Consider the following 14,313-nt stretch of genomic DNA (forward strand, 5'->3'; position numbering starts at 1 on the left):
TTTTAATCAAATAAACAACAAAAGAAAAACAGCACCCCATTCAATATACAGACGAAACCATCATCCGTACATTCCAAGTAAAAAAGAAAATTAACTATCAATCAGTAAACAGTGCACTCAAGAACAACAATAACCCCAACTATCCCCCCTCCCCCCTCTAATGTTCGATGGTAACCAATTCTTGAAAGTGCATGATAAACATTTCCCATGAATTGTAGAACCCGTCCTTCATCCCTTTCAGCTCAAACTTAACCTTCTCGAGAGTCAAAAATTCCAGTAGACCCCCCCATCAAGCCGAGACACAGGGCAGAGAAAAACTGACCTCCACTCCAACACGACCCGCCTCTGGGCAATCAGCGAGGCGAAGGCTAAAACATCTGTCCCCGCACCCGCCTGCAGTCGGCCTGCCCGCCAACTTGAAAACGGCTGCTTTTTTTCCAATTATGGGGCAATTTAGCGTGACCAATTCACCTACTCTGCACATCTTTGGGTTGTGGGGTTGACACCCACGCAGACACGGGGAGAATCTGAGAACTCCATATGGACAGTGACCCGGGAGCGAGATCGAACCCGGGTCCTCAGCGCCGTGAGGCAGCAATGCTAACCACTGCGCCATCATGCCGCCCAGCAACAAGCCATTATTGAGCTTTGCTTCATTCCAGGGCAAGCAGAGGGACCTCGGGTGTTAGCTGTGACTTAGTGATAGCATATTCCAACCTAATACAGAAGACGGTGCATTCGAGCCCCTTGTGACACAATATCTAGACTGACACTCCTGTGAAGTACCTGAGGGATGCTACACCTTTGGATGTGCTTTCTTCTGCATAAGACATTAAACCAGGGCCCCATCTGCCCTTGTAGATGGGTGTCATAGATTCCATTACACTATTTTGAAGAAGAGCGGAGGAGCACATCCTATTGTTTTATCCTTCAGCAGCATCACTACCGCAGATTGTCTGGTCATTATCACTTGACTGTTTGTGAGACCTTGCTGTGTGCAAATTGGTTGCCTCATTTCCTACGTTATGCCACTCCAAAAGGACTTCACTGGCTGTAAATGACTTTAAGACATCCCAAGATTGTGCAAGGCAAGTTCTTTCTAAGAACAAAGGAACTGAAGGGATCCATTTAACTCTTTGGGCCCAGTCTGCCAGTTAGTGAGATCATGGCTGATCTGTGACCTGAGTTTGCTCCAGATTCCTTAGTACCTTTGATAAACAAAAATTAATTCACCTTAGAATTAAAATTAATAGTTGCTCCAACAATAATAGTTATTTATGGAAGAGAATTCCAAACTTCTTCCACCAGCTGTGTGTACTGCAGAAGAATTTCCTTATTTTACTCCTGATATGTCTGGCTCTAATTCTTGGAATGCAGCTCCTCATCCAAGACTCCTTAACTAGTGAAAATAATTTACCCTATCTGCTCTGCTTAATATCTGGAAAATTTTGATTAAATCATCCCTTAACCTTCTAAGTTAGAGGGAATTCCAGGGAAACCCTAGTTTGTGTGATCTTTTCTTGTAATTTAACCCCTGTGGTTCAGGTATCGTTCTGGTAAGTTAATGTTGCACATCTGCTTCCCCACAACTGCCACTGTGAGTGAAAGTTGAATGATTGTCCAAGCACGCCAGCCAGTCGCATTGACTGCAGTCTGCAGGGACTTCAACAGTGCTTCCTATGGAGAAGCATAAAATCACTTACAGCAACATCTGGCTGTCCACGTTTAACTACGCATGTGCAGGCTCCAGAAGTTGCTGTTAGTTTTGCCGTCAGTGCTACCGCAAAAACTTTGGCCATTTTTGCCGCACTGTTGAGAAACACAAGGCTGGGGTGGCACAGAATCCCGCCGAGAATCACAGAATGATTGCAGCATAGAAGGACACCAAACAGCCTGTTATGTCTGTGCTGGCTCTCTGCAAGAACAATCCACCCAGTATCACTCTGCCAAGCACCCCCTCCCCCGTAGCCCTGCAAATGTTTCCTTCTCAGATAATGATCCAATTCCCTTTTGAAAGCCATGATTGAGCCTGCCGCCACTGCATTCTCAGGCCATGCATCCCAGATCCTAAATATTGACTGGAAACGCTATAGTTCGAGTACTTTAGATGGGTCCGTTTTTGTCCAATGTGTGCAGGAGGGTTTCCTGACACAGTATGTAGATAGGCCAACGAGAGGCGAGGCCATATTGGATTTGGTACTGGGTAATGAACCAGGACAGGTGTTAGATTTGGAGGTAGGTGAGCGCTTTGGTGATAGTGACCACAATTCGATTATGTTTACTTTAGTGATTGAAAGGGATAGGTATATACCGCAGGGCAAGAGTTATATCTGGGGGAAAGGTAATTATGATGCAATGAGGCAAGACTTAGGATGCATCGGATGGAGAGGAAAACTGCAGGGCATGGGCACAATGGAAGTGTGGAGCTTGTTCAAGGAACAGCTACTGCGTGTCCTTGATAAGTATGTACCTGTCAGGCAGGGAAGAAGTGGTCGAGCAAGGGAACCGTGGTTTACTAAAGCAGTCGAAACACTTGTCAAGAGGAAGAAGGAGGCTTATGTAAAGATGAGACATGAAGGTTCAGTTAGGGCACTCGAGAATTACAAGTTAGCTAGGAAGGACCTAAAGAGAGAGCTAAGAAGAGCCAGGAAGGGACATGAGAAGTCTTTGGCAGGTAGGATCAAGGATAACCCTAAAGCTTTCTATAGATATGTCAGGAATAAAAGAATGACTAGGGTAAGAGTAGGACCAGTCAAGGACAGTAGTGGGAAGTTGTGCGGGGAGTCCAAGGAGATAGGAGAGGTGCTAAATGAATATTTTTTGTCAGTATTCACACAGGAAAAAGACAATGTTGTCGAGGAGAATACTGAGATTCAGGCTACGAGACTAGAAGGGCTTCAGGTCCATAAAGAGGAGGTGTTAGCAATTCTGGAAAGTGTGAAAATAGATAAGTCCCCAGGGCCGGATGGGATATATCCTAGGATTCTCTGGGAAGCTAGGGAGGAGATTCCTGAGCCTTTGGCTTTGATCTTTAAGTCATCTTTGTCTACAGGAATAGTGCCAGAAGACTGGAGGATAGCAAATGTTGTCTCCTTGTTCAAGAAGGGGAGTAGAGACAACCCCTAGTAACTTTCGACCAGTGAGCCTTACTTCTGTTGTGGGCAAAGTCTTGGAAAGGTTTAGAAAGTGATAGGATGTATAATCATCTGGAAAGGAATAATTTGATGTGGTGTATATGGATTTCAGTAAAGCATTTGATAAGGTTCCCCATGGTAGGCTACTGCAGAAAATACGGAGGCATGGGATTCAGGGTGATTTAGCAGTTTGGATCAGAATTTGGCTAGCTGGAAGAACACAAAGGGTGGTGGTTGATGGGAAATGTTCAGACTGGAGTCCAGTTACTAGTGGTGTACCACAAGGATCTGTTTTGGGGCCATTGCTGTTTGTCATTTTTATAAATGACCTGGAGGAGGGCGTAGAAGGATGGGTGAGTAAATTTGCAGATGACACTAAAGTCGGTGGAGTTGTGCACCTTGCGGAAGGATGTTACAAGTTACAGAGGGACATTGATAAGCTGCAGCGCTGGGCTGAGAGGTGGCAAATGGAGTTTAATGCAGAAAAATGTGAGGTGATTCATTTTGGAAGGAATAACAGGAAGACAGACTATAAGACCATAAGACATAGGAGCGGAAGTAAGGCCATTCGGCCCATCGAGTCCACTCCACCATTCAATCATGGCTGATTTCAACTCCATTTACCCGCTCTCTCTCCATAGCCTTTAATTCCTCGAGAAATCAAGAATTTATCAACTTCTGTCTTAAAGACACTCAACGTCCCGGCCTCCACCGCCCTCTGTGGCAATGAATTCCACAGACCCACCACTCTCTGGCTGAAGAAATTTCTCCTCATTTCTGTTCTAAAGTGACTCCCTTTTATTCTAAGGCTGTGCCCCCAGGTCCTAGTCTCCACTGCTAATGGAAACATCTTCCCTACATCCACCCTATCTAAGCCATTCATTATCTTGTAAGTTTCTATTAGATCTCCCCTCAACCTCCTAAACTCCAATGAATATAATCCCAGGATCCTCAGACGTTCATCGTATGTTAGGCCTACCATTCCCGGGATCATCCGTGTGAATCTCCGCTGGACCCGCTCTAGTGCCAGTATGTCCTTCCTGAGGTGTGGGGTCCAAAATTGCTCACAGTATTCTAAATGGGGCCTAACTAATGCTTTATAAAGCTTCAGAAGTACATCCCTGCTTTTATATTCCAAAACTACTAGGCTATTGGTAAGATTCTTGGTAGTGTGGATGAGCAGAGAGATCTCGTTGCCCATGTACATAGATCCCTGAAAGTTGCCACCCAGGTTGAGAGGGTTGTTAAGAAGGCGTACGGTGTGTTAGCTTTTATTGGTTGAGGGATTGAGTTTCGGAGCCATGAGGTCATGTTGCAGCTGTACAAACTCTGGTGCGGCCGCATTTGGAGTATTGCGTGTAATTCTGGTCGCCGCATTATAGGAAGGTTGTGGAAGCATTGGAGAGGGTGCAGAGGGGATTTACCAGAATGTTGCCTGGTATGGAGGGAAGATCTTATGAGGGAAGGCTGAGGGATTTGAGGCTGTTTTTGTTAGAGAGAAGAAGGTTAAGAGGTGACTTAATTGAGGCATACAAGATGATCAGAGGATTGGATAGGGTGGACAGTGAGAGCCTTTATCCTCGGATGGTGATGTCCAGCATGAGGGGACATAGCTTTAAATTGAGGGGAGATAGAAAAAGGACAGATGTCAGAGGTAGGTTCTTTACTCGGAGAGTAGTAAGGGCATGGAATGCCCTGCCTGCAACAGTAGTGGACTCGCCAACATTAAGGGCATTCAAATGGTCATTGGATAGACATATGAACGATAAGGGAATAGTGTAGATGGGCTTTAGAGAGGTTTCACAGGTCGGTGCAACATTGAGGGTCAAAGGGCCCGTACTGTGCTGTAATGTTCTATGTTCTATGTTCTAATTACCTTTACTCCGTGCGGTTTGGCTCTCAATCCTCCACCAATGGGAAACGCTTCGCTGTACCTGTTACGTCCAGTCCCCTCGTGGTATCAAATATCTCTATCAAACCTCCCCTCAAGCTACTATAGTCCAAGGTGAACAGTCCCAGCTTCTCCAATCCATATACATGGCTCAACTTCCTCATGCCCGGGACCATACTTGTGAATCTTTTCTGCAGCTTCCCTAATGCCTCAGATCCATCTTGAAGTATGGTGCCTTGAACTGGATTTAATACTCCAGCTGAAGCTGAACCAGTGCACCATAACTGACAAAAAAATATTTAATTTATAGGACTGCAGTCCAGTCTGGGGTAGGAGAGGAAAAGAAAATGCACCTTTTAGGAATTGCATATTTCGATTGACAATTAATTAAACCCTAAATTAACTTTTGTTAGGTGGGGTAGGTGGGGAGGGTGGGGGGTGGTGGGGGTGGGGGGGGTGGGTGGAGGAGGTGGGGTGGTTGGGGGGGTGGGGGTGGGGGGGAGAGTAAGGGTGGGGGAGGTGGGGGAGGTGGGGTGGGTGGGGAGGGTGGGGGGTGGTGGGGGTGGGGGGGTGGGTGGAGGAGGTGGGGTGGTTGGGGGGGTGGGGGTGGGGGGGAGAGTAAGGGTGGGGGAGGTGGGGTGGGTGGGGAGGGTGGGGGGTGGTGGGAGTGGGGGGGGTGGTGGTTGGAGGGGGTGGGGTGGTGTGGGCGGTGGGGGGAAAGTGGGGGTGGAGGGTGTGTGGGGTGGGGGTGGTGGGTGGGAGGGGGGGATGAGGGGGGTGGTTGTGGGCAGTGTGATGGGGCCAGCTGCTTTTACAGCATGTGGTAACCTTTGTTCACTTGAACTTCGCTTTGTTCCATTTCAATGACGCTTGCGTGAAGTTGTGGAGGACATAAATAAAAGGAGAGAGCCACTCCCCAGTTTGGAAGCCGTGTATCTCATCACGCCCTCTGAAGAAGTAAGTTAGAGCTTTAACCAATCTCACAGGTTTTTAAAAAAAGTACACGCAAACACTGATTTTCAAATTTGCGAAGATTTCTTGGCGAGGTGCCACTTGCCAACCAATGTCAGTGCTTACACTGAACAGTGCCCAAGTACTGAACTGGCACATAGAAGGTGCCAGAGGAAGTGGAAATGCAGATTGTGATTACAAACCATTCATGGTCAAACACAGAGAAACCTTTGGAGAAAAGCGATCATGTGCCGAATACCCAGCACTTGTACCATTGTACTGATGGTGTTAGGCCACATTGACATCACATTACTTATGTGATGGTTTCCGGAGTAGTTGGACTGAGGAAGGGGTGGAAACAGGTGATGCTACAGAGGATGAAGTAGATCACAGAGTTCCCTTTTGTTGAAGTTGTAATTTGGAAACACTAGAAAACATGGTTTAATGGGACTTGCAAGTGTTCCAGGGAATGAGAAATTTCAAAATCTCCCTTACCATTGAAAATTCAATTTGTCGAACCCAAGCCGACATTACGGTTATTCATGGGAAATCCTGATGCCCGCTGGTTTAATACTTACACCTGATTTGAGAAATGTATCAGATGTACCCTTATTTGTTGATTCATCTTTTGCCATCTGATTCAGATTGTCTCCCTTCAGTCGATCAAAATAATTGTTGTCAAGAAAAAAAGTTCTATCAACAGGCCGAATAAAATGCAGCACTGTTTGAAAACCAGCTCACGCTTTGGCAAGAAGTGACTAGCAAGTCAACTGTATCTCTAATCAAACTTTTCCTAATTGTACACATGTAAAAATAATCGGCTTATTGAAATGATCAGCAAAAGCAGTGCAACAGCTATTTAGTTAAAGAATTGTTTTTGGTTGAAATGTAGTTCCCCACGGTAGGCTATTGCAAAAAATACGGAGGCTGGGGATTGAGGGTGATTTAGAGATGTGGATCAGAAATTGGCTAGCTGAAAGAAGACAGAGGGTGGTGGTTGATGGGAAATGTTCAGAATGGAGTACAGTCACAAGTGGAGTACCACAAGGATCTGTTCTGGGGCCGTTGCTGTTTGTCATTTTTATCAATGACCTAGAGGAAGGCGCAGAAGGGTGGGTGAGTAAATTTGCAGACGATACTAAAGTCGGTGGTGTTGTTGATAGTGTGGAAGGATGTAGCAGATTACAGAGGGATATAGATAAGCTGCAGAGCTGGGCCGAGAGGTGGCAAATGGAGTTTAATGTAGAGAAGTGTGAGGTGATTCACTTTGGAAGGAATAATAGGAATGCGGAATATTTGGCTAATGGTAAAGTTCTTGAAAGTGTGGATGAGCAGAGGGATCTAGGTGTCCATGTACATAGATCCCTGAAAGTTGCCACCCAGGTTGATAGGGTTGTGAAGAAGGCCTATGGAGTGTTGGCCTTTATTGGTAGAGGGATTGAGTTCCGGAGTCGGGAGGTCATGTTGCAGCTGTACAGAACTCTGGTACGACCGCATTTGGAGTATTGCGTACAGTTCTGGTCACCGCATTATAGGAAGGACGTGGAGGCTTTGGAGCGGGTGCAGAGGAGATTTACCAGGATGTTGCCTGGTATGGAGGGAAAATCTTATGAGGAAAGGCTGATGGACTTGAGGTTGTTTTCGTTGGAGAGAAGAAGGTTAAGAGGAGACTTAATAGAGGCATACAAAATGATCAGGGGGTTGGATAGGGTGGACAGTGAGAGCCTTCTCCCGCGGATGGATATGGCTGGCACGAGGGGACATAACTTTAAACTGAGGGGTAATAGATATAGGACAGAGGTCAGAGGTAGGTTCTTTACGCAAAGAGTAGTGAGGCCGTGGAATGCCCTACCTGCTACAGTGGTGAACTCGCCAACATTGAGGGCATTTAAAAGTTTATTGGATAAACATATGGATGATAATGGCATAGTGTAGGTTGGATGGCTTTTGTTTCGGTGCAACATCGTGGGCCGAAGGGCCTGTACTGCGCTGTATTGTTCTATGTTCTATGTTCTATGTTCTTGTTGAAAGTGAACATTATTTCATTGAGATTTTATCTTTCCAGTCTGTGCGTGCACTGATCAATGATTTTAAGGACGCTCCCTCTTCTAAGTACAAAGCGGCCCACGTTTTCTTCACGGACTGTAAGTATACAGATGAGCAAAGGGATATGTGTTCTACTTATGCCCATTTGGAGATTTGAGGGTGATAATGTCAACATTGAAGTTAGTTGTAAGATTCTAGCGTCTGAAGAGAAACTGGTGCTTTGTATTTCAAATTGCTGGTTACCTCAGCCTATCGCGCTGAATACCTGCATGAATACCTGCTTCCTGGCGCAGTGTCATGGGAGATTGACTCAGCCTTAATGCCTGATTACAACTTGTCATAAAATATCACTGATTGATAGGCTGCTGTTATAATTTTGTTGCATAATAACGGTCATGATTCACAGATGGTAGCATAAAGTAATTATTTCACAGTTACTGGGAGCAGTGACTTGACCATTAGCAAGACTTTTGAATTTTTAAGAAATGGACCAAGCAAGTGATCATTTCAAAATGATATCCCACTTTAGTTCGGCCATGTGATTTTTTTTGAAGGGACAAGTTGCACCTGATAGAACGTATTGTATTCCTTTTTTTTTGTTAGAATCCCAAAGCAGATTTCTCCCTTCCGACCCGCTGCAGGCTTGGTGGTGAGCGGGAGCGGGAAAACTAGTCAGAGTCACAAAATCTGAAACCCACCAGTGCAAAATCGCATTGTAATTCTCCAATGGAGGGTTAATGGCAGCTGGTTTCCCCACTGGCTGGTGGCGTGATTGCCATTTATATCTCATAAATGTGCATTAAAATGGCTGCCCGCTGTGTAGCCTGATGCAGACAAGGGGGGAAATTGGAAAAGGGCTTTGCAAAGGAGGGGGAAGGGTGAGGGCTCGCGATGTTAGACAGATGGGCAAGGTGCAGGATGAAGAAGACAGACAATGAAAAGCAGAGGGAAGACTGAGGGGAGGGAAGTTGGACCCCAACCAGGTTGCATGAAAGGCTCATAAAGAGGGTCCAGTAAACATTGTTTACTGGAAGTGGGTGCACTAAAACTCCAGGGTGGGTAGAAGCCCAAGTGCAGCAGGGGTGCCTCACAGGTGATGGGCTAAGGGGGGAAGGTGATTGAATCAAGGAACAGACTTATTCTTGAGGCTACTAGCCTTTTTCCTTTGGGTTGTTGGCATCCTGCACAGTCTGTGAAGACATGTAGGCTGGAGAGAGTGTTTGGAGTGCACTAGACTGGTACTTAAGATGGCACCAGGAACTTTGAACCCACCAGCTGACAGCAGACAGACGAATCAGCTGCCGGCCCGCCATGTGATTCAGAGGGAAATTCTCCTGTGCATAATTAATAAGGTCCTAAGCCTAGAATGTGGCGCGGGTTCCTATCATTCAGGCCAGCGGGAAAAGTGCCGCAGGAGCCTCCTGCCACTGCACTTAGTCTCAAATTGGAAGAATTGGAAGTCTCTGTGGGAAATACAAGAGAAATTGTAAAAGTGGAAACAAAGCAAATAAAAGGTTGAGTACAAATACCTGGAATATCACTTGTCTGCTGCTTGTATTTATACATGTTGCGGTGTTTGTGCCATTGACCTTGCTGTTTAAGAGAGAAGAGTAAAAACTGTCACCTTCACGTTTCACAGCTTGTGCAGATCCATTGTTTAATGAGCTGGTAAAGTCTCGTACATCAAAGGTTATCAAAACCCTAACTGAGATCAACATTGCCTTTCTTCCATATGAATCACAGGTAAGATATTTTATTCACCAGTCACAAGGAGGTAAAGGTGGCTGGGGAACTTTTCCAGTGTTAAATGCGAGAACTTTTGTCAGTTATCTTGGGGTGAATTCTCCGCCAGCCGGATTCTCCGTTCCGCTGGCAGCGTACCCCGGCCCGCGGGTTTCCTGGCGGCATGAGGTGGCCACCATGGAAAATCCCATTGACCAGTGCTGGGAATGGAGAATCCCGCTGCGGGCGACGGCACGCCGTTGAGAAACATGCAGCTGGGGTGGCAGAGAATTTGCCGCCTTATATTTGGAATGGTTTGAATTTCCGTGCGAGAGCAAGAGTACGATATGTGATGGAGGAGGGCAGGAAAAGAAAACAATTATTCGTTGCCACATGGCTGATGTTTGATTGGTGTAACATCGCTGCCAGGCATCTATCTATGTGAAAGTACTCACCTGACCAAAGGGATCAAGTACTACCTTACAAAGTATTCCCAGCATGTGCAGTCTCACCAATGGCAAGATCCTAAAGTACAAATTAGGGCTTTTGTGTACCAAATAGAGTAACTCTAAAAATTGAAGTGAATATTTTGTGGCTCACCTCACAACTTTCTCGTTGTTCCCTCCCTCTGTTCCCCACTGCACAATTTTGGGGGGATTTGTTTTAAGCTCCAGAAACCTCCCTCTATCTTGCTTTGTATCGTTGATTCCTGGCATCCTTTTGATATTTGAAATCCCCTTTTTTTTAATATAAAAAAAAAATAAATTTAGACTATCGAATTTTTTTTTTCCAATTAAGGGACAATTTAGCGTGGCCAATCCACCTACCCTGCACATCTTTGGGTTGTGGGGTTGAGACGCACGCAGACACGGGAAGAATGTGCAAACTCCACCCAGACCTGGATCAAACCTGGGACCTCGGTGCCGTGAGCCAGCAGTGCTAACCATTGCGCCACCCATGAAATCTCCTTATTTTTAACATTCATTGTGTTTATAGCATCACAGAGTCGTAAAATCTGATAACACAGGTGGAGGATATTCCACTCATGCTGCCTGTACCAGCTGCTTGACAGAACTGTCCAATTTAGTCCCACACTCCAGCTTTTCCCTCTGTAAGCTAGCAACTGTGTCCAGGAACATGGGGAGGTCCAGGAACATGGGGAGGCGGTGGTGTAGTGGTATTGTTGCTGGTCCAGTAATCCAGAGACTCCAGGGTAATGTCTGGGAACCTGGGTTCAAATCCCACCACAGCAGATAGTTTTGAATACAATATAAATCTGGAATTAAAAGTTTAATAATTACCATGAAACCATTGTTGATTGTCATTACTGAACCAGATGGGTGTTTTTAATGTCCTTTAGGAAAGGAAATATGTTGTCCTTACCTGGTCTGGTCCACATGTGACTCCAGATCCAATGTGATTGACCCTTAATTGCCCTCAAGGATAGGCAGTAAGTGCTGCCCCACCGATGCCCTCATCTCATGATCGAATGAAAGCAATGTCAAATTGCCTTTTGAAAGTTACTATGGATTTTGATTCCACCACACTTCCAGTTGTGTGTTTCACATCTCAACCCTCGGGAGGAAGAAATTATCCTTATTTTCCCTCTAGTTATTTCACCAGTTACTTTAAATCTTGAACTCTTGTTACCAACCTTGACAGAGGAAACAATTTTCCCTACTTGCTCTATCAAAACCCCTCATATTTCTCACTACTTCTATTCCATCTCTCCTTAATCTTTTCTACTCAAGGCTAAAAAATCCCAGCTCCTCCAATCTCTGGATATCGATTTTGACTTTTAGGTGTCCAACCGGTTGCTCGTTCTGGTCAGTTGCACATTTAAATTACGAAGACCACCCCACCCCACCTCCTCTAAATTTGATTATTTTTGTGGGCCTGAGATGTTCCCTCCTGCTCCTCCACGGCCTGCAAAAATAATTCAGCCCTTACTCTTGGTGGTCCTTATTGGCACCATCACCTATTGAACTGCTTGGAGTGTGTGCCGCGCAGGCACTGACAAGTTCTGATCTCGAACAGCATAAGACCTCCATTTCCATGTTTAAAAGAGCCTTACATCACCTGAAAGCTGTGAAGAAGGCTTATAGTGTGTTAGCGTTTATTAACAGGGGGTTTGAGTTTAAGAGCTGTGGGGTTATGCTGCAACTATACATGACCCTGGTGAGACCACATTTGGAGCATTGTGTGCAGTTCTGGGCACCTCCATTATAGGAAGGATGTGGAAGCATTGGAAAGGGTGCAAAGGAGATTTACCAGGATGCTTCCTGGTTTGCAGGATAGGTCTTATGAGGAAAGGTTGAGGGTGCTATGGCTTTTCTCTTTGGAGCAGAGGAGGATGTGAGGCGACTTAATAGAGGTTTATAAGATAATGAGGGGGATAGATAGAGTGGACGTTCAGATGCTATTTCCTCGGGTGGATGTAGCTGTTACAAGGGGGCATAACTATAAGATTCAGGGATGGAGATATAGGAGGGATATCCGAGGTAGGTTCTTTACTCAGAGAGTGGTTAGGGTGTGGAATGGACTGCCTGCTGTGATAGTTGAGTCAGACACTTTAGGAACTTTCAAGCGGTTATTGGATAGGCACATGGAGCACACCAGAATGACTGGAGTGGGATAGCTTGATCTTGGTTTCGGACAATGCTCGGCACAACATCGAGGGCCGAAGGGCCTGTTCTGTGCTGTACCGTTCTATGTTCTGTGAAACGGGCTGGCAGTAGGCCCCTTTCCAAATGCCGCCAACCCAATTTGAAGATACTCAACATCCTAGTCTCTGGAGGGAATATATCAACACCTTTAATTCCAGTCTCAAAAGAGGAAACCTATCGTGCTGAAAGCTGCAAGAGGTGTTAAATAAAGTTTGATGAAGAATTATTAACAGCTTTTGGATTGATGCGAGCCCGAGTTTAGCAATAAATATGAATGATTCTATATACACTTTCCAACACTGGAGCCTGCATTGCCTTTTGGTAACATCCACTTTCTTGTGGTTATCATCTCATATTACCTCAATGTGGCAGCAACGTTTGAAAAGCGAACTTGCTGCACTGGTCTCACTGCATTTAGTGGATTCATTTCAATCTCTTAATGCTCCTAAACCCGGCTGAGTTGTTTTCACAATCCTTGTCAAGTATAATTTAGTGCAAGGTTGTCTCACTCTGCTGACTGCCTCAGTGGCGGTTAGTTGCAGCAAACATCAGTGATTACAACCCAATGACCAATGAGAGCCAGGAACCAAGGATTGCATGGCCCATCTGTCAAACAGCAGGTTCGTCCAGTTCGACTGAGGAACCTGTCACATGATCACGACCAGATGGCATTCGGCACGCTCCAGTCTTTTTCATTCTTTATACAATGGCTTACGTCCGCATGAGTTGGCCCTGTAATTATTTAGGTTCATAACTAAACACAGTACAGGAAACGAAATGGTCAGTTAAAAAAAAAATCCCTTTGGGTCGAGTCAGTTGACTGAATTTCACATATAAAGTGGATTGGAGAGGGCATGGAGTGAACAATTCATTCAGGGGACAGACTTAAACGCGCATGCTTAGGTTGTGCTGGCATTTTTCAGGTTATCATGTCGATAGGTGATCGTCAGCGTACAGGAACACCAAGGTGCGCAGCTTTCTCCGAGCCAGACCGCTTGTGCAATGCCATACACATAATAGCCAGTGGTCTTCCCTGCCATAGTTCTGACACCAGAGTAGACCAGACCACTCTTCATGAATGAACTAGCACCATTGTATCCTGATCTATAAGACATGGGTCTCTAAAAGGAATGGAACGATTATTTTCTGTGTTTCAGGTTTACTCGTTGGATGTACCAGATGCATTCCAGAGCTTTTACAGCCCCCACAAGACACAGTTGCGAAACCCTCTCATGGAGCGATTAGCAGAGCAGATTGCAACCCTCTGCGCCACACTGAAAGAGTATCCTGCAGTCAGATACAGGGGGTGAGAGCACATTTTTAAATATGCACCCATCCTTTTTCCTAAAAGGCTGCTGCTCCCCATGGTGAGGGTAGTCCCGTTTGATTATGATGATCGCTGAATAGTATTGGAAAAGGGACGCTCCTTGGATATAAAATTCCCCGTGGTGCTGGAAATGGAGGGACGGGGTGATGGAATGTCGTCTCCGGAGGGCAGTAGACCATGGTTGAATAAAGGAGACAGGGGAATGGGGAAATATTCTTGAGATTCGCATGGCTAGCTTTTCATATCAGTGAATATTTATGCAGACAGTTCCACCAAGACATTAGTTAGGGTAGAGCCCATGATATGAATAACTAGAAGGTGCAGGCTTAGTAGCCTATATTGTGTTCTCTTTTTCTCCACTTTTTTCTGTCATAAGGATGTGTCAATCATTTGGAAAGTGTAGACCACCGTGCATGGAACCGTTGCAAAATATCTGGGTTGCGTAACCAGTGCTACAATTCGTTGCAAGTCGGTATGATGTGCCGTGATCTATTGAAGTTGAATCATAATTGCGTTGTGGAAAGTTACCACATTCAATAGTATGAGGAACGACGCACACTGTCAAGGGAAGAACAT

The 14,313-nt window shown here is 45.5% G+C and overlaps 1 protein-coding gene across 4 annotated transcripts in view; it reads left to right on the plus strand.

Annotated features, from left to right (window-relative positions):
- Window positions 1–14,313, plus strand: part of stxbp1a (syntaxin binding protein 1a) — a 145,743-nt gene that overhangs the window by 84,281 nt on the left and 47,149 nt on the right. For all 4 annotated transcript variants that reach the window (XM_072488299.1, XM_072488300.1, XM_072488302.1 and 1 more), the window contains exons 4-7: window positions 5,906–5,982; window positions 8,042–8,120; window positions 9,662–9,765; window positions 13,568–13,716. In XM_072488299.1, the coding sequence (XP_072344400.1) occupies window positions 5,906–5,982; window positions 8,042–8,120; window positions 9,662–9,765; window positions 13,568–13,716 (409 nt within the window). The remainder of the gene's footprint in view (window positions 1–5,905; window positions 5,983–8,041; window positions 8,121–9,661; window positions 9,766–13,567; window positions 13,717–14,313) is intronic.

The sequence above is a fragment of the Scyliorhinus torazame genome, chromosome 22 (genome assembly GCF_047496885.1).
Source record: "Scyliorhinus torazame isolate Kashiwa2021f chromosome 22, sScyTor2.1, whole genome shotgun sequence".
Lineage (NCBI taxonomy): Eukaryota > Metazoa > Chordata > Chondrichthyes > Carcharhiniformes > Scyliorhinidae > Scyliorhinus > Scyliorhinus torazame.